Below are 17907 nucleotides of genomic sequence, written 5' to 3'. Positions count from 1 at the left end.
ATGGGTTCTGAAAAACGTTGTCCATGTGGGATGGCCACTCAATGTCCCCATGGAGCTCAGTGAGCTGGGTCGGGTGTGTTTGAGTGACCCTGGGTGTGAGAACTGGACAGGCTAGCTACACTGGAAGCTGCAGTTATGGACACGTCTCTCGGCCATTCCCCAACCTATGAAGGTCTGGACAGTCATCTTTCTATCCTCTTGTAGCCCTTAGGAGTGACTCCTCAAGCTACATAAGCAATTCCCAAATTGAAGGCTCTGTGTCCAGAACTCTGGTCTGTGGGATTGTCTCCTGGTGTGAGGACTGTGGGCTGTGAGAAGGGCTATAACACATCAGTGTGGTTGGATGTTAAGCAACCTGGGGGCAGGATGTCTGTCCTCCATGATAAAAAATGGCTGAGTGCACAGTGGGAGGGATGGAGGTTGCTGTTGGGGAGAACTGAGGAAAAACCTAAAACACATATGGTTGTGACCCATTATGGTCACATCAATGTGTCAGGGATGCTCATATTTCTATTAATTTATTCAGGGAATATGTGTGTGGGTTATTACAGGGGCCCTTGTTTAAGGATGTACTGGCTTTAAAACATAGGTATTTATTTATTTGTTTTGCAGTGCTGGGGATTAACCAGGGCCTTCAGTATGCTAATAACATAGGTGTTGAATCTCTCTCTCTCTCTCTCTCTCTCTCTCTCTCATACACACACACACACACACACACACACACACACACACACACAATAACACTCTCTGACTCCCCAAATCTTTGTCACAGAAGAAGTTTGAGCTTTTGCTTAGAAGCCATGCTGTCAACCTAAGATAGGGTTGTCCCCAACACCTCCATTTCAGAACTTCCCTGGACTCTGGTTTTAGGAGAATATTCCTGGGCTGCATCCCAGACCTATTAAATGAAGAGGAAAGTAATTCAAAGAAACTCCCTCAGCTGTTTCTGATATGCACTGAAGTTTGAGTATAACCTGCCTGACGCTCTTCTCCTTCTAAAATGAAAACCTCCCAAGAAGTTTACCCTGGACCCAAGGGACTGTCAGATATTGGAACAAGAATCCTAGATGGCCCTGGAAAGCCATCTGGACCTTCCCTCTCCTTGCTGAGGAGGAGACTGAGGCCCAGAGAAAGGGCAAGGCTGGATAGAGGCCATACAGTGGAAGGGGTAGCAGAGCTGAACCTTAGATGCATGTGTTCTGAGTTAATATCGTCAAATGAAATTGACTTTCTTCCCATTTATAAGATGCACTCAGGTGACAACCAGTGACAGAAGGAAGGAAGAACAGGAACCATTTCAGGAGGCCTCCTGGAGTACAGGGTACAAGTGTAACTGAGCCATAAGCCCCTCCAGCTGCTCTGGCAAATCTGACACCAGGTCCAGAGCTCCTCTAGGCATGGGTTTTCTCCTCTGTCTCCATTTTTTTTTCATGATACTGTGCATTGTATCTAGGGTCACTCTGCCATTCACTTCCATCCTCAACCCTTTTTTATTTTGAGACAGGATGCCACTAAATTGCCCTGGCTGGCCTTGAACTTGAGATCCTCCTGCCTCAGCCTCCCAAGTCACTGGAATTACAGGCGTGCACCATCATGCCCAACTCTATCTCCATTTCTCTGCTTCCTCCTTTCTTCCTTTACTGTGTTTATGTCTCTTTATTTTTGTATCTCTGTCTCAAAATTCACTGAGGAGGACCTTGTTGACTTAGAAACTATCCAATATGGAGCACCAGAAAAGACAGCTCTCTCACCCTGACCTCCTCAGAAGCCACTGGTCTTCCTTATACCCACCCTATTGAGAGTTGCCTCTGAATAAAGCCCAGATTCCTCACAAAACAGGAATAGGCAGGAAAATAAGGTCACTCTGACATTTATATGCAAGAACCCCTGTGACCTCTTTTCTCAGGAGGAAGTTACGATATGGCAGGCAACTTTCCCTACACCTGAACCAAGCACATAGGATGAGGCCGGGACCTTAGAGTGACAGGTCAGAAAGAGTATGTATGGGAAATCTTCCCTGCTTCTCCTGCTAGTCTGAGGCTGGCCTGGAGTCTTGAAGGCCAAATTTAGCAAATAAATACAGAACACATTAAATAGGTTTTCAGACATGTTTATTATGGCTTGTGCAATATTTGAGACATACTTATTCTGAATTTTTTTTCATTCCTTATATTAAATCGACATTTGGCTGAGTGACTTCTATTTTAACCGGTACCTTGAGCTGGAAGAACAGGGACAAGATCTGTTTTGTTAGAGCTCTAAAAGCCTCATCATGCCTGGTAGACAGCAGGCACTCATTGAATTCTTTTTGAAATATTTATTTGTTGATGAAAGCCTCTGAAAGATCTCAAACACACTCAGGAGACACTTCATTGGGCAAACATGTCCCCAGGGGCCATCTTTGAATAAACAAATTGACTCATTCAATAAAGCCAGACTGGAGCATGCTGAAAATGTTAAGATCTATGCTAAATAAATTGAGATCAGAGATAAACAAACTATGGCTCTTGTCCTTGACATGGCAATTGACCAGTAAAACCAACAGATTTCAAATCACAATAGAATGTGATAAGTGCTAGACAATCAACCTCATAAGGCCAGGGACCAGATGGTTTTGTTTGCCATTACATCTTCAAAACTTGCACATGTCATTCCTCAACAAATAGTACTGGAATGTGACAATAAAAAGATGACAATATGAACAATGCATTGTGGAGCCACCGAGGTGAGATGACTGACCAAGCTGCCTGTCTTCCCTCCAGTGGGGAGGTCTGGTCTCGATCATGATGCAGGAACATACCAAGAAGAAGGAGAGGCTACAGCAATTCTGAAAGCATGAACCTAGATCTAACAGGTCACTGACTGGGGAATAACTCACAGAAGTAAGAGGTGAGGTTGGAAGGGCTGAGAAGTCTGGGCTTGATCCCCTGGGTAATGGCTAGTCATTAAAGACTGTCAAGTAGGAAGCGGCATGAAATTCAGGAGATCGCCCCAGCATTAGTGTGGTCAATGGATTTTGGTGGAGACAGAATGGAGGCCAGAAAAGCGGTGATGGGGGGTTTTTAGGTGTATCAGGAAAGAAGCCTACAGACCTGAAATCCTGTCCTCATGGACTCACTGTGACTGCCCTTATTTGTCCATGTCCTGCTCCTAAATCCCCTGAGGTACGGGAGGGAAGATTGCTGGTAAGAGAGGGAATCAGGAAGGAAGGAGAGGGGAGAGGTAGCCCAAGACAAACTTCCTTCGCCTCACCATCTTGCCTAAGGAGAGGACTGTCCTGCAGCAATTGGAGGACAACTGCCAGCTCCTGGGGCTCTCCTCTCCAGGAAAGGAAGGACTCCAATGAACTGGCACAGCCCAGCACTCACTGTGGTCTAGAGGCCTATGCTGCGTTCCGTGGGACCCCACATGCCCAGCGGGCATGCTCCCTGCTGAGGGCAGGACGCTCCGTCTCAGGGTTGGCAGCCCTCTCCTGCCAGGAGATGATCCAGAAACAGAGGTTTCAGAGATCATGAAAACTTCCAGCTACCTGAGGACAGAGGAGATCTACTAACTCAGTCCCTAGGCCCAGGACCAGAACCCAAGTCCTAGGCCCACCTTCCACCTCCTCTCCAGATCCCTCCTCAGGAAAACCCCCTGCTTCATCTTGCCCACTAGACTCTGGATGTGGAACTAGTCTGACCTGGTCCAAATGCACCCAAATATGTGACTTTATACAAATCACCTCACCTCTGTGAATATGAATTTCTATGCCAATAAATAACCTCCTGTCACGAATTAAATATCCCACGGGAACAAACTCTGGACAGTTGCTTGGAATTCCTGTAACAGCCTCTCTCCTGAACTATTGGGGAGATTTATCTACACCCTAGAGGGCAATTTGACCCCTTCTTGATTCAGTCACCCAATTAATATTTTCCAGGCTCCTACTTTGTACCAGCTACTTGAAAAGTACTGGGAAAACAATGCCAGCAAAATGGGTAGAATTCCAGTCGTCATGGAAGATCCATTCTTCTGTGGGAGATGGATATTAATTGAATGATTGCATGAATAAAAGTAAAACAATACCAGTCATGAGTACCATGAAGGAGGGGAACTCGGACCCAGGAAATTATTCCATAGGCATACACGATGGAGCCTGGGGCTGGCACACCTGTGGCATGGCCCTGGCCAGGGGGAAGGCTGGGGGCCTTACTTTCCTGTTAACTGGTTTCCCAGAATCTCCAGTTCCCAAAAATAAACATATTCAGAACAGGGAACTTAGAAGGGGAAACCTGGTTTGTCCAATCCCAAACTAGTTTCCCCACAGTCCATTCTTACCCCCAAAATAAATAAGGCCCCTTCCAGACTGCCTCCTCACTAGAGCCTCCCCCAGGACAAACACCATGCTCTTCTGCTCCAGCTCCACCATGAAGCTCTTCTCTGTCCTGCTGCTGGCCAGCCTGGCCTCCACCTCTCTGGCCATCCTTCATGGTGAGTATAGCCTCCTTCTCATTCCCTCTGTCCCCTAGAGGTCATCAAGTTGTCATCTGGGAGAATCAGCACAGGGGAGGCCCTTTCTCAATCCTTGTAATGTGCTAAGCAGAGAGATGGGGAGATGCAGAAGAGAAAGTCCACACTTGGGATGACCAAGGGATGGAGGTTGGGAACCAAGGCATATGGCCCTCGGGATCCTGCAACCCAGAAAGCTTGAGACTGGGGCCAAGGGAGATAAGCTGGGCCCAAATCAGGGTGGAATGTGGGTCAACAGAGTTTCAGATTGGATCTCAGCTCTGGCAATGGTGAACTACCCAAGCAGAGTCAGTACCATCCTCTGGACTTCCTTCTCTCTCTGTATGATCACACACACACACACACACACACACACACACACACACACACACATTCAATAGCTATTTAGTAAGCACTTACTCTGTGTCAGACGCAGCTCTAAGGACTTGGGATCCACTAACAGACTAGACAGTCCTCAATCTTCACTAAGGTTATATTCAAGGAGAAAGAAAATATAATAAACATTAAATAAATTACCTGGTGGGTTAGAAATGAGAAGAAAAACATTAGAAAAGCAAGGGAGATTGGGAATGTTGGGGTATGGGGTTGATTATAGAGGAATGACTCACATGTTAGCTGTCTTGAGACCCCTGGAGGCTTTAATCTCTTCTTTTTCAGAGTCAGAAGATGAAATACCCGTGAAGACTCAAGTCACCAATGACTGTAAGTCTCACACTAGTGTCCTTTAGAGTAAGATGGTGGGGGTAAAAAGTTGTTCAATAAATGACGAATTCCTCACCTGAAGAAGTGGAGTAAAGACAGTCCCTCTTGGTGTTGGTCTTAATCCTTCCTGCTGCAATAACTGGCCAAGATCTGGGGACCAGGAACCATTTGAACAGCGTTCATGCTAACTAGTCATCAGAGCCTGGAATGGGGACCACACCTCACATCCAAACGCTAGCCAGCAAAGGGCCTCGGTTCACCTAAGGCGAGGATGCCACAGGGTCACCAGTTCCAGCCTCCTCACCCCCATAATCCCAAAACCATGCACATGGGGAGGTCTGACTTTGTAGATTATCTGTAGACAAGAGTTAATCTCAAGTGATAATATCCAGAATTCACAGGAAAAGAACCAATATTTATGAATTCCTCCTATGAACCAGACAAGTGTTAGCCGAGTTAATTTCTTTTAACTGGTTAGGTGGATTTGGTGAGAAGAGTGTAATTCCTAATCAATGTCATTCAAACTCAAGTATGTACCTCGGTGGTGCTCGTAGAATTGGCTTGGCACAGGACATCTATCCCACTTGTATGTTGGTTCAGCAACATACAAGTGAGATAGACCCTGATGCCCTCACCACGTTAAGGGACAGATATGGCAATGGCTGACTGCTTCTCACCAGGAGCTCTTTCTCTGCCCCATACTCCCTCCATCTCCTTAGTCCCAGCTTCCCAGTTTGCTTCTATCAACCATCCCAGGAAAGCCTCTATCTCCAGTGAGGACCTCACCGTGGAGCCTTTCATCTTCAGTGAAGAGCTGATTTCCAAAGAGAATATGGTGATAAAATCCACCAGACCAATGAGTCAAACACCTGAAATCCTTCACCCCGTACTCCAAGGGGACAGTTCCAAAAGTTCCATAGAAGAGACAACAGAATTCACTCCTACTGCTGGTATGAGCCAGGGAAGAGAGGAAATGACTGGGGAGGTGCTGAGAAGAAAAGGGCAGGGGTGGGGGAGCGACTTGGATGGGAATAAGGCGGGGTTAGAAAGAGGGGGAACGAGAATGAAATATAAGTGAGATCAAAAGACCCCACTGATTCCTAGTTCTGTGGAAGGTTGTTGCCAGAATGCTGGGAAGGGTTGGGAGAGAACCAGCCTGAACTTGACATTTTTCTCCCCATATTTCCCAGCAACCACCTCGGAGGGAAAACTGACCAAGTTTGGCAATAAAATGGGGAAGGATCTGAAGAAAGCAATCAAAGGAATCTTGGACTATCTGAAAAGCCTGATACCTGATGCCAATGATGTCATGAGGCCCTGAGGACAAGGACTCTACATCCCAGGCTGGGCCATGAGAGGTGCCTACATCACCCACACTGCACTCTTCCCAACCACCATCTCGCAACCCCTCAAATCCAGGCATTAAAGCATTCAACCCAAACACAGCTCTGTGGTGACTTTGTGGGAAAGGAGGCAGGAGGCCCCCACTATTCTTCCTCAACTCCCCAATCCCCACAGACCTGTTCAAGTCTCTGCATCCCACAACATCCTTGGCGAAGCCTTGACACTGCTCACCCTGCCCCTCCACGTCATCAGAGTGGCACCTCCCTGCAGTCTGCCCTTTCCCACCCATAGCCCACCACTATTCCCCCCCAAATCACTGACAACAACAAGTCTCACAGCTCCCTCTCAGTCCTGACTCTGCATTGTCTGTCAATGGAAGACTGGATCCCTTCTAGAAAATTCCCCTCGGAAGTTTCCAGGAAACTGCACTCTCCAAACTCCCTGTTTATTTTCTAGTACATTTCCTAGTGGACTCCAGAGTCCAGTGCTGTACCTTCCTGCCTTCTCTCCACCCTCCTTCCTCTCCACCTTCATCTCCCAGGACTTCTCAAGGTGGATCACTGATTTACTCACTCCGCTAACATCCACCAGTGTCCACCGTGTGCCAGACCCATCTACCTAGAATGTGCCCATCTCCCTGTGGCCCTGGGCATGTGGGACTCATTGGGTAAAAAAGAACATGAGAGAATGAAAGTCTCTTTGTGTCTTCCAAAGGAAGAGAAGGCTGTCCACTCAAGGGCAGGTAGGATGGCAGGAAGGAAGACACCTCTGGTCTCTGGCACCCTATTCCAAGGACACAGGAAAGGCACTCAGGATACCAATAGAGCAGCTGACCTACCACAGTGCAGGACTGGCAGTATCCTAGCCCAGGAATATCTGGAAGAAGTGTGTTCAGAGCCCAAGACAGATACAAAAATCTCCTTCCTTCCTTTGCTTTCTCCTGGTGTAGAAAGTAGCCACCTGTCCACTTTCCCTTGCTTAGTATCCACTCCCACAATGCCACCAAACCAGACAAAAATTTCTACTAAGAATTTTTCTCAAGCAGTTGCTTGAGACACTGCAAAAAATTCTTGCCAAAATATCAAAGATTATGGAGTTCAGGAAGAAATTGGAAGGAAGGTTTCCTAAGATTTAATTAGAAAAATTGAAGTGTCTTGGAGGATAAGACACTCTCCAGTTCAGACCACTACAGAAAATGACATGAGGCCCATTGCCCAGTGGCAATCAAAGTGTCCACCTAATTAATGACTGGACAGCTGTGCCAATAAGGCCCCAATGCAGGGCTTCCTATTAAAACTAGATAAGAGGCCAAAGAGTAAAGGGGCCTTCTCCTCTCTCCCGTACTCTCCCCACCCCAGCCCACTCTCTAAGTGAGCAGAGGCAGAGTTGGAGGAGCCACTGCCAGGCTTTCATTCCCAAGGCCATCTCCTGTCCCCCAGGAGGGAATGAGGAAGGAATGGAAAGGTGGGCTCCCTCCAACCTGCTCCTCTGTCTGAAGGGAACATATAAAGGAGAAAGCCCCCAACATAAGCACCTGCTCTTTTCTCAATGCGGAAGGCTTAACTGATGGGTGTGTGATCAATCACAGGCAGGAATGGGAGTGGGAGGGAGAAGACCAGCAATGCACCAGGATGACCACCCATTTTGCAGACATTTGGCCATTTGTGACCAAACACGTGACCATGTGGCCCACTGATTTATAAAGCTCTCCCTATGTGGCAGGCCCTATTTCCAAGGGCTTTACACTTATTTTCTCACCCAACCCTTGCAAAAGACTTTAATATTTGTTAACCACACTTCCGGGGGGGGGGGGGGAATAGTGAGGTACAGGTTCTCACCGCTCTTCTTTGTATCCTCCTAGAATCAGTGAGGTGGCCAAGCTGCTGTTGGCTCCAGAGACCTCTGGATCGGGTCCTAATAGGACAGGAATTAACTCCAAAACTGTACCGTGCCCTAGTCTCTACTTCCTCTCTGCAGTCAGCTCAGTCCCATGGCTCAATACAGCTCCCTTGAGGCTTACCAAATAAGCACTGCACGGCAGCATCAAATATCAAACAATTATGGGAAAATAAACAAGGAGAGAAATGAATTACAGTAGGTGGGGTAGAGAGAGAAGATGGGAGGGGAGGGGAGGGGGGATAGTAGAGGATAGGAAAGGTAGCAGAATACAACAGTTACTAATGTAACGATGTGGATGTGTAACTGATGTGATTCTGAAATCTGCATTTGGGGTAAAAATTGGGAGTTCATAATCCACTTGAATCTAATATATGAAATATGATATGTCAAGAGCTTTGTAATGTTGTGAACAACCAATAAAAAAAGAAATTAAATTAAACAAAAAAAATAAAAGTGAAAAAAAATATCAAACAATTCAACCCCAGCAAACAATAAAATGCCCTTAATTTGAACATAAACTCCCTCCTAATTTCAAGAAGAGCAAAGAATAAAACTGAAATTAAACTCTCTTTTAAACTAAAATGAAAGAAAATTAAAGTCTGACGCACACCCTCCCCGGGTACCCATTTCTTATTTTGCTCCTTATTAGCCAGAGGGACTCACTGCAAAGGAAGCTAGATCTGGCCATTGGCTGCGTCCTGGTCTTTTTCCCCCTGAAATGGTAGTACTTCCTCTAGCTTCTTCAAAGTTCACTTACTCTGTCCCCAAGCAGTTCAGGGATCCATCTTTTTCAAAATCAGTATAACTAGGACACATGGGAGTCCATGGCACCAGCTCCACACCTACAAAATTTAGGAACTCAGGCATATTCTCAGGTCCCAGGGAAATTCTGTGTCCATTACCTAGTGCATGGTTTTTGGTGGTGCTGGGGTGGGAGGGGGTCGGGGAGAAGCCTTTAACACAGGTTCAAGGGGCATGAGGAAGAGATGGAAGGCCAGAGTCAGCCACAGCACTTCCTGTGTGTGTGGCTGTAAGGTCTCCAGCCGTGTATATCTCACTGGGTTCCTCCTAAGGGTCATCAGCAGGCAGCTCATGGTGGCATGGGGGACAGAATGCAGCTGGAAGGGAAATGGTGACGCCAAAGCATCTCAATGACAGTCTCTCCCTCCTCCTCAAATTCCAAAAGGCAGGCAGAAGCTTTGATCTCAGCAGGAATTGGCTTGTAATGCCAGCAACACACGTGGAAGAAACCTTGAGACTTCTGAGAAAGACCAGCGAGGATGCTCTCAGTCTGCACCACTTAAACTTGAACCTCAAACAGAGAACTCTCCTAAGGAGGGTTAATTTTGGCATGAAGTTTACCACTAGAGGGTGGTACGTGCGCACTGTCTATTGGGTTATCGTGTTATAGTTAGGGATTTAAAGTATTGTTCCCAGAAGTCCCAATTTAACTAAACTAGACCTATTTCTGTCGTGCACGAGTTTCATCCTCTCAGTAACTGTGAGGCAAGGCTCCTGGGCATGTTTCTTCAAGGCCTGGGCAATATCCCCACAAAAAAATAAATAAATAAATGAAAAAGAAAAAGAAAGAAAGAAATGAACAACTGTGCCCCTCTGAAACTTACCTAGTAGCGTTTGCAATCTCTACACTAAACCTCTAGGTCTGAGCCACTGTCCACAATATTTCCTGGGTCCATGCTCCCTCTAGTGGCCTCCTTCTCTTTTGCATCCTTGTTAAATGTCTCTGGGCCTCCTTCACCCTCCTGGTCTAGTAAGGAATGAATCTTCTACTCTTCTCTAGTTTTATCCTTAAAAGTACTTAAGCATGTAAACACTTCATTTTTCCTTTTAACCCATCTTCAGCATGGATGCTAAGAGCTCAACGTTTCTCCCAAAAAATCTCATCCTTTCTCCCAGCTCAATCAACAGAAACACCTTCTCTCTTTTCCTTTCTCTCCGACTTTTCTCACTATAGGACCAAGAGTTGAGCCAGGCACTGTGGTGCGGGCCTGTAATCCTTAGCGGCCTGGGAGGCTGAAGCCAGAAGATGGGAAGGTCAAAGCCAGCTTCAGCAACAGTGAGGTGCTTAGCAACTCAGACCCTGTCTCTAAATTAAATACAAATTAGGGCGGGGGATGTGGTTCAGTGGTTAAACACCCCTGAGTTCACTCCCCAGGCATCAAAAGAAAAAGATCAAGACTTGTTTCTGACATGAACCCCAGGCTCCCTGAATAAGTCTGTTCTGTAAGGACAGAGCGTCCCAGGTACAGGACTTATTCATTGTTCTTTCAGGTTGGTAATCGTTCCACTGAGGTTTTTTCCACTTTTGCCCACAATGACATTTCCTCTCTACAGGAGTCCTATTCCTTTATAACTGTGGTTAGTCCCACAGCGAGCCTCTGAAATCCCCAGCCCCAGTCAGAGCTTAATAAATGTCCAACTCCAAGCCAACTGGAGATTATGTGGCAGGAAATAATTCCAGAAGCCTGTGATCAGATCATAAATTAAATCTCTCCATGATTCCTGCTGTGGCCCTGAGTGCAATCCCAAGGTGACAGGAAACTGGGACAGTCAACCTAGCCTCACCTACTGAAGACTGCCACACATAATCTGAAGCCAAAATTTCACAGTCTGGTTGTCTATACTCCCATGGAATTGGGGAAATTTCATTCCAGCCTCAGCTGCATTTACAAAGCAGCTGGTCAGAGTTACTTTCAGAGCTTTTGCCCTATTAAAATCCACTCTACAGAGCCCCCTTTAAGCTTACCCTCCAGGCCCCAGGGAGCTCCACCTGCATGCCATCCCTCTGAGCCCAGTCGATGGCGAAGGGGATGAGAACAGGAACAGAAAAGGAGACCAAAGTGTCCATTTTATTAACAGCTAGACAAGTGCCACACCATCCAGAGCACTCTGACCTCACTGGCAAAGCTGGACTGGAGACTGTCATGGAGACACAAGCCCAAAAGGGCCCACTTTGCCTGCCTTCTGCCTGAGCCACCAAACAGAGAAGGAATTAGCAGAGGAGAAAGAGGGGGGAAGGGAAGCTGTGTCCAAGCCTGTGCCCTTGTGAGAGAGGGCAGGAGAGAAAGGCAAGTTATTCAGGAACATTCCTGTTAATGCATTAGCTCCACCCTTCTGTGAAACGTGGTCTAAAATTCTGTCTCACCAGCTGTCATAGCATCCAACCCTACAGGAGGGAGCGGTCACTAGGAGAGGAGAACCTTTCATCTGGTATCGGTTTTCTAATTACAAATTACCACGATCCATCTTGCTGGTTTAAAACAACACAGGTTTATTATCTTGCAGTTGTGTAGTTCAGAAGTCCCCGATGGGTCTCACTAGGCTAAAATCAAGGAGTGTCAACAGAGCCACATTCCTTCCCTGGAGGCTGTCGGGGATAATCTGCTTCCTTGCTCTTTCCAACATTCTTTGGCCCATGGCCCCTTCCCTCTGTTCCAGCAACATCTGGTCAAGGCTTCTCACCCGCCATCAATCAGGTTCTCTCTTCTGCCTCCCTTGTCCATATTTAAGGATCCTTCCTAATACCTTGGGCCCATCTAGATAATCTAGATAATCTCCCTATTTTAAGGCCAGTGGATTAGCCACCTCGATTCTATCTGCAAACTTCCCCACTCACGACAGAACTGAACTTACTCACAGGTTCTGGGGATTAGGATGTAGACATCATTTGGGAAATTTATTATGTTTGCACATATCTCCTGCTCCTATGGGATTGGCCATCACCTTAGGTCACAGGAATCAGTCTCTGAAGATACCCTAAACCATCTAGGCAGATACTGAGATCTACACTTTAACCCGGTTGCTCTTAGAGGAAAGAGGGCTAGTTACCACATTCCTAATGTCACACTTCTTAATGTTGACCTCAAGGACCCAAGTCAAAGCCTCTAGGGATCTTGTTATCCAGACCCCCAATTCCACTTGGCTCTGCCAGCCCTGATCCAACCCAATCTCTACCCAGTCTCTCCCTCCCAAACTTTTTCATTGTGGCTTATAGAACTCCTGACCTGTAATCAGCAATTCTTTGATATTCCCAATGTCTTATTTTGTATATTTTACCACCTAATCTTTTTTTTTTCTTCCCAGTATTGGGGATTGAACCCAGTAGTACTCTGCCACTGAATTATAACCTCAGCCCTTTTTATTTTTTATTTTGACACAGGGTCTCTCTAAATTGCCGAAGTTGGCCTCAAATTTGCAATCCTTCTTCCTCAGCCTCCTAAATTGCTGGGATTACATTTGTGCACCACTGCTCCTGACTTCTGTCAACTAAACTTAGATAACATTTTAAGATCCTGAGAATCCCACAGCCTCTACAGTCCTCTCAAGTGGAAACTGCCTACTCCCTTAGCTGCTAATCACCTCAAAGGGGTATCCTACTTATATTGTATCACTGCTTCTGAACCATATCATATCTCCTTTCCTTCCTGAAAAAGCTCCCTCCTTGGAAGCTCAGGACCAGGCTGCCCTGCCCCTCAGCCCCTCTCACTCTTCACCGATGACCTTAGCACCTGTTCTTCCCTCTCACTTGCTCTTGACCTCATTCTTGAGGACACTGAGCATTCGTGAAAATAACTTCACCAACACTCTGGCTTCTCCATCCTTGACCTTTGCACCTCAGCCCACACAGTGCCACAGGAACCTCCAAAATCCTGATTTCAAGGACCCACCCTCTCGCCACAACCTCCTGTCCTTCCTCCTCCATTACCCCAAGAGTCCCCTTGTTACGGATCCTTGACCTGTTCCTGACCTCCAGTTCAGTGACCCCGCCATTTTTTCCGTGTACCTGATGACTACCCCCAGCTTCCCTACAGCTGGATGCCGCCACCTGACCAGATATTGGTCAGTAGAATGTGAGCAAATATTAGGGCAAATTATGACTGGTGTCCTTGACAGAAGAGGAGTCTGTCCTCCCTGTCTCCTTTCTAAACCCTTCTCACTGATTGGAATGAGATGCCAAGGTGCGAGCTGGGGCAGCCACCATCGAGAAGCCACATAGTGAAACAAAGCAGCAGGATAGGAAGTCCCAAGTGTTGTGCAGCCACCACGTCACCCCGTTTAACTTCCATTCTTTTCATACCATGGCATTATGACCTAAGAACTGCACCTAAACAAATGCTTGAATACTTTTGCCCACCCCGTCTTCCTAACTGATTAAATATCACCACCTATGTTCCATTTCCCAAGCCAAAATTTAGAAGTCAATTTTGGGGGGGGGGTAGCACAGGGATTGAACTCAGGGACACCCAACCACTAAGCCACATTCCCAGCCCTATTTTGTGTTTTATTTAGAGACAGGGTCTCACTGAGTTGCTTAGTGCCTCACTTTTGCTGAGGCTGGCTTTGAACACTCAACCCTGAGTGTTCCTGCCTCAGCCTCCGGAGCCACTGAGATTACAAGCGTGTACCACAGCACCCAGCCTAGGAGTCAATCTTGATTCCCGTCTTTCCCTCAGTGTCCCCAATCAATACATGAACAAGTCTGCAGACTCCATCTCCAAAATATATCTCGACTTCCTCCCTGTCTCCCCATCTCCTAGTTCCACCACCATTATTTACCACCTGGACTTTTGCAGTTATTTTCTGATTGATTTCTTCTACTCTTCCTCTTCTGATCCATCCTCCATTCAGCATTTAGACAAGTGATCTTTTGTTTGTTTGTTTCAGACAAGTGAAATTTTAAAGAATGTACCAGATCATGTCAATTGGTGGTCTACTCAAAAACCCTTAGGAGGTGTCCAATTTCACTTTGAATAAAATCCAACTCCACCAGGCCCTACAAGGCCCTGCATAATCTGGTTCCCAAATACCCCCCAGCTCACACCATCCAGCTCTCCTGTCCGATACATCATGGCCACGCTGCCATCCTCCCTGGTCCTGGACGCACGGGCATCCTTCCCCAGCTCGAGGCTCTTACCCTGGGTTCCCCTTGCTGTTTGCGCAGGTGCCCCCTCTCCTTGGCTCACACACTGCCTCCATAGAGACCTGCCCCGGCCACACCGTTTAGCACCTTCTCCCCGGTTCCTTCTGTCACCTCCCCGTGATATCCCCTCTTTGCATTTCCTATGCTCTGAAGTGATCTCATGTATACATTTGTTAACTTGTTCTTAGGCTTTTCGCCTCACAAAACCTATGCTCCATGAAACCTGGGAACTTACCAGTTGCTATTATTCATTCTTTTTTCTCCTAGACCTTGAACCATATTACCGGGAAAAGAGTTAGAGTTCAATGAATGAATCTGAATTGAACTCATGAGTGAGTTCAACAAATGAATGGTGAAATCAGCGGCTTCCTTGTTAGAAAGACATAAGTAAGGAAGAGAAGGTTCTGTCCAGCACTCGCCAGTTCCTCTCTTCTGATGGAAGTGGGCACAGGGACTGGGAGCAGATAAGGGCCTTCCTCGCTCAGAGTGTCTGGGAAGAGAAGACCCCTGCGAAAGGCTGAGAAGGCGTCCTGCTCAGCTCTCCGGTCCCAGCCTCTGCATTCCTGGAGAGATGAGAAGCTGGCTGCCCCGGGAATTTGACACAGAATCAGAAATCCAGACACCAGAGTGAGGAGGCCAAGGTTGCACTTCAGGAAGGCTTCTCGACACACACAGGGGCAGGGGAACCTCGATTACTTTCTCTTAGTGAGGGTGGAGTCTTAGGAAAACAGAGCATCCCTCACCACACCCAGATTCCCTTCACAGAACCTACAGAAGGGACAGGACAACCTCTACTGAGCCTCCTGCAGACCTTTCCCCGACCCGCGGAGACAGGACAGCTGAGGCCTCAGATGACCTGGCCCTAGACTAGCAGAGCCCTGATTCATTCCTCTGCTGGCTCTTTTTTCTGGATCCCAGGGCCCTTTTTCAGAGTCTTTCATCCATGTACTCCAATAGCTAGTTTCAGAACGACCCAGGATTCCAAAGCATTTTGTTGGGAAAAGCCCCTGGACAGACTCCACTTGGGCACTTCCGGCAGACAGAGATCTCCTCCAGGTTCTGGGCCTCGGATGGAGCACTCTCCCTCCCAGCCAACCCCAGTCTCTCTCCACCACATTTCCATAGTTCAGCCTGCTGAGTGGCACAGTTAAGTGCCATCCATGTGACAACTTTAAAAATATCTGAAAACAATTATCATTTCATTAATAAACGCTACCATTTAACAAACTCTTACTAGGTACCGTGTGGAAAATTTTATGTACATCACCTTATTCAATATCTGCAACATCCCTAGAATGTAGAGATAGTTCTTCCCATTCCATAGATAAGGCAGTAAGCTCAGAGAAGCAAAGCGGCCAGCCCGCCCCAGGTCACCTGGATACTGGAAGAAGCAGGATTGTTCCAGGGCCAGTCTGAAGCTCACACCCTCACCCCTCTGTTAAGCTGCACTCACTCCCTGCACCCCAGCAAACTTCTCTGCCCACTGAACAGCAACAAGTCCTTCAAGTGTTTCTTCTCTGAAAATCTAAAGCTCCCATCCTCTCCCATTTTCCCCCCATAAGCTTCAAGTTCGATGAAATCTTTGTGCCAGGGCCTCATACCCTCCTCCATGAAACGGGGAGCGGGAGGGAAAATTCTATTGCTACAGAGAGGGGAAATGGAGTGTTTCCAAAGGGCCCAATCTCCTCTCAGTCCTCAAACACAGCCCCAGCAAACTGACACTTTCTGCTGTCCCCTCAGTCCCCCCTTGGACATTTCACCTCCCATGTCCCCAGGAACTTGTCAATCTGCCTTCCCCTTATTCTCACATTCTTCTTCCTCAAAGTCCCACTCATCCAGAGGAAGGAGGGAAGGAAGAGGAAGAGAGGGGGGGAAGCAAGGAAGGAAGAAGGAAGGGAGGGAGGGGTAGGGGAGAGGAAGGGAGGGAAGGAAGGGAGCAGGGAAGGATGGGAGAGAGGGAGGGAAGAAAGACCCGCAGGCTAACTCCAATGTGCCCTCCTCTAAAAATTCTTCTCCAATTTCTTTCCGTTGCTCCTTCCTAAATGCTTACAAAGCCCTTATTTCCTATTTCATGTTTTGCAGTTCTGGGTGTCTGCTCTCAGGTCTCTCTCCCAGTTGGGCTTCTCCTGGGCAGAAACTATGGCTTTAATCTCTTCACCCATGACAACATAGGTACTCGGTAAATGACCATCAGTTTCAAATGCAAACGGATTTCTTTTTGATACTTCACCTGGAAGAACAATGGTTAGACTGTAGAAATCCAGGAAGCAGGCCAATGTCAGGAATCCAGATGTGATACTGAAGCCAAAATGAGACAGGCAGTCAGTCTAGAGAGGTAAATCGAGTCAGATCAGGTCAAGGAGGCCAATTCTGAGTGAGTCCGGGAAGTTGGAGACTGTCCCCAGAGGGATTGAAATGTTAATTCCTTCAGAGCCCTTCCTCCACCCTTATCAAGAACTTGTCCCTGCTCCAACCTGTTGCCAAGGTAACCCAGGAATTGCCCTCCCTACAGGGAGCTATGAGGTGGTTAATGTGTCCTTGGCTGCTCCATCCTGCCTTTCCCCCTTCAGCCCACCTGTTTCCCACCTTTGAGCCATGCCATGAGCATTCCTGGGCCTAGTCAAGTATGCAGGATGGAGAAAGAGAAAGGGAAGAGGGCAAGAGAACAAAGGAAGCCTAGGACACATAAAAAGGGCAGAACACCTCGATTCTTGGAATAGCAGGATACCAGCTATGGCCCCCTTCTCCCTCCCAGGAGAAATCTATGGAAGTCTGTTACCCCTTTTTTAAATAAACTCTGCTTTATATGCTTGCATCGTCATGCTTCTCTAATCTTCAAACTTCAGCATGTGAGGAAGCAGAACTCGTCACTGGTAACCCGGGTAACAATACCAAGAGAGCTGAGACCTCAGCACCTGCGGGGACCTAACCTTAAGAGATTGAATAAAGCCATCTCTTTCCAAGGAGTCCTGGGAAACAGGATTTGAAGTAGGATCTGCTGCCCTCTGGTGGCCATTTCACTTCATCGCAGTTTGTTGAAAAGCTTAGCTCCTCTGGTCAAAGAGAAGTTTCTGGTACAGACTTGGAGGCTGATCTCCCTCTCCCTGGGCACAATGGTAACTACCCCCCCCCATTATTTTTGTAAAAAGAAATTAAAATTATAATTTCAACTAGACACCAAAATACAATAGGTGAAACTTCAAAGTGAGATATCTCATACAAAGAATTTCAAAGGAAATTTTTAAGAACCAGTTTCTAACCCCTTCAGCCAGAATAAAGACAGAAAAGGGAATTATGGTATGAAGGGGAAGCAGGGAGGAGGGATTTTGTGAGGAAAAAAAATGGTGCCGTCATCCCCATCTCCTCCCTCCCATCTCCTCATGACCCACCCTGACAGGAGCCTTAGTGGGGACACTGGCAGAGGCAACCCCCAGAGCTGTGATTGTGTCACCTGGGGTAGGCAGCAGAATGTTCTGGAGTCTGAGTGCTAACAGAAGTTCAGGAGAGAG

The 17907-nt window shown here is 47.2% G+C and overlaps 1 protein-coding gene and 1 long non-coding RNA gene across 4 annotated transcripts in view; one reads left to right on the top strand and one right to left on the bottom strand.

Annotated features, from left to right (window-relative positions):
• LOC308657452 overlaps positions 1 to 17907 on the bottom strand; it is a 92967-nt gene that overhangs the window by 68115 nt on the left and 6945 nt on the right. The window contains exons 1-4 of one of the 3 annotated variants that reach the window (XR_014023929.1): positions 16629 to 17781; positions 5121 to 5474; positions 4912 to 4976; positions 4417 to 4529 (exon numbers count right to left, since the gene is read on the bottom strand). This is a non-coding gene — a long non-coding RNA (uncharacterized lncRNA). Of the gene's footprint in view, positions 1 to 4416; positions 4530 to 4911; positions 4977 to 5120; positions 5475 to 16628; positions 17782 to 17907 lie in introns of those variants that run through there. The other 2 variants (XR_014023928.1, XR_014023927.1) reach the window with 2 other exon arrangements.
• On the top strand, positions 2117 to 6772 carry LOC308657451 (glycosylation-dependent cell adhesion molecule 1-like). The gene is made up of 4 exons (XM_081309148.1): positions 2117 to 4473; positions 5170 to 5214; positions 5934 to 6164; positions 6405 to 6772. The coding sequence occupies exons 1-4, from the start codon at positions 4386 to 4388 to the stop codon at positions 6533 to 6535; spliced, it is 495 nt and encodes a 164-aa protein (XP_081165274.1). The 5' UTR covers positions 2117 to 4385; the 3' UTR covers positions 6536 to 6772.

This window comes from Spermophilus citellus, assembly GCF_964194105.1.
Source record: "Spermophilus citellus genome assembly, chromosome: 10".
Taxonomy (NCBI): domain Eukaryota; kingdom Metazoa; phylum Chordata; class Mammalia; order Rodentia; family Sciuridae; genus Spermophilus; species Spermophilus citellus.
This window is presented reverse-complemented; position numbering and strand designations above follow the sequence as displayed.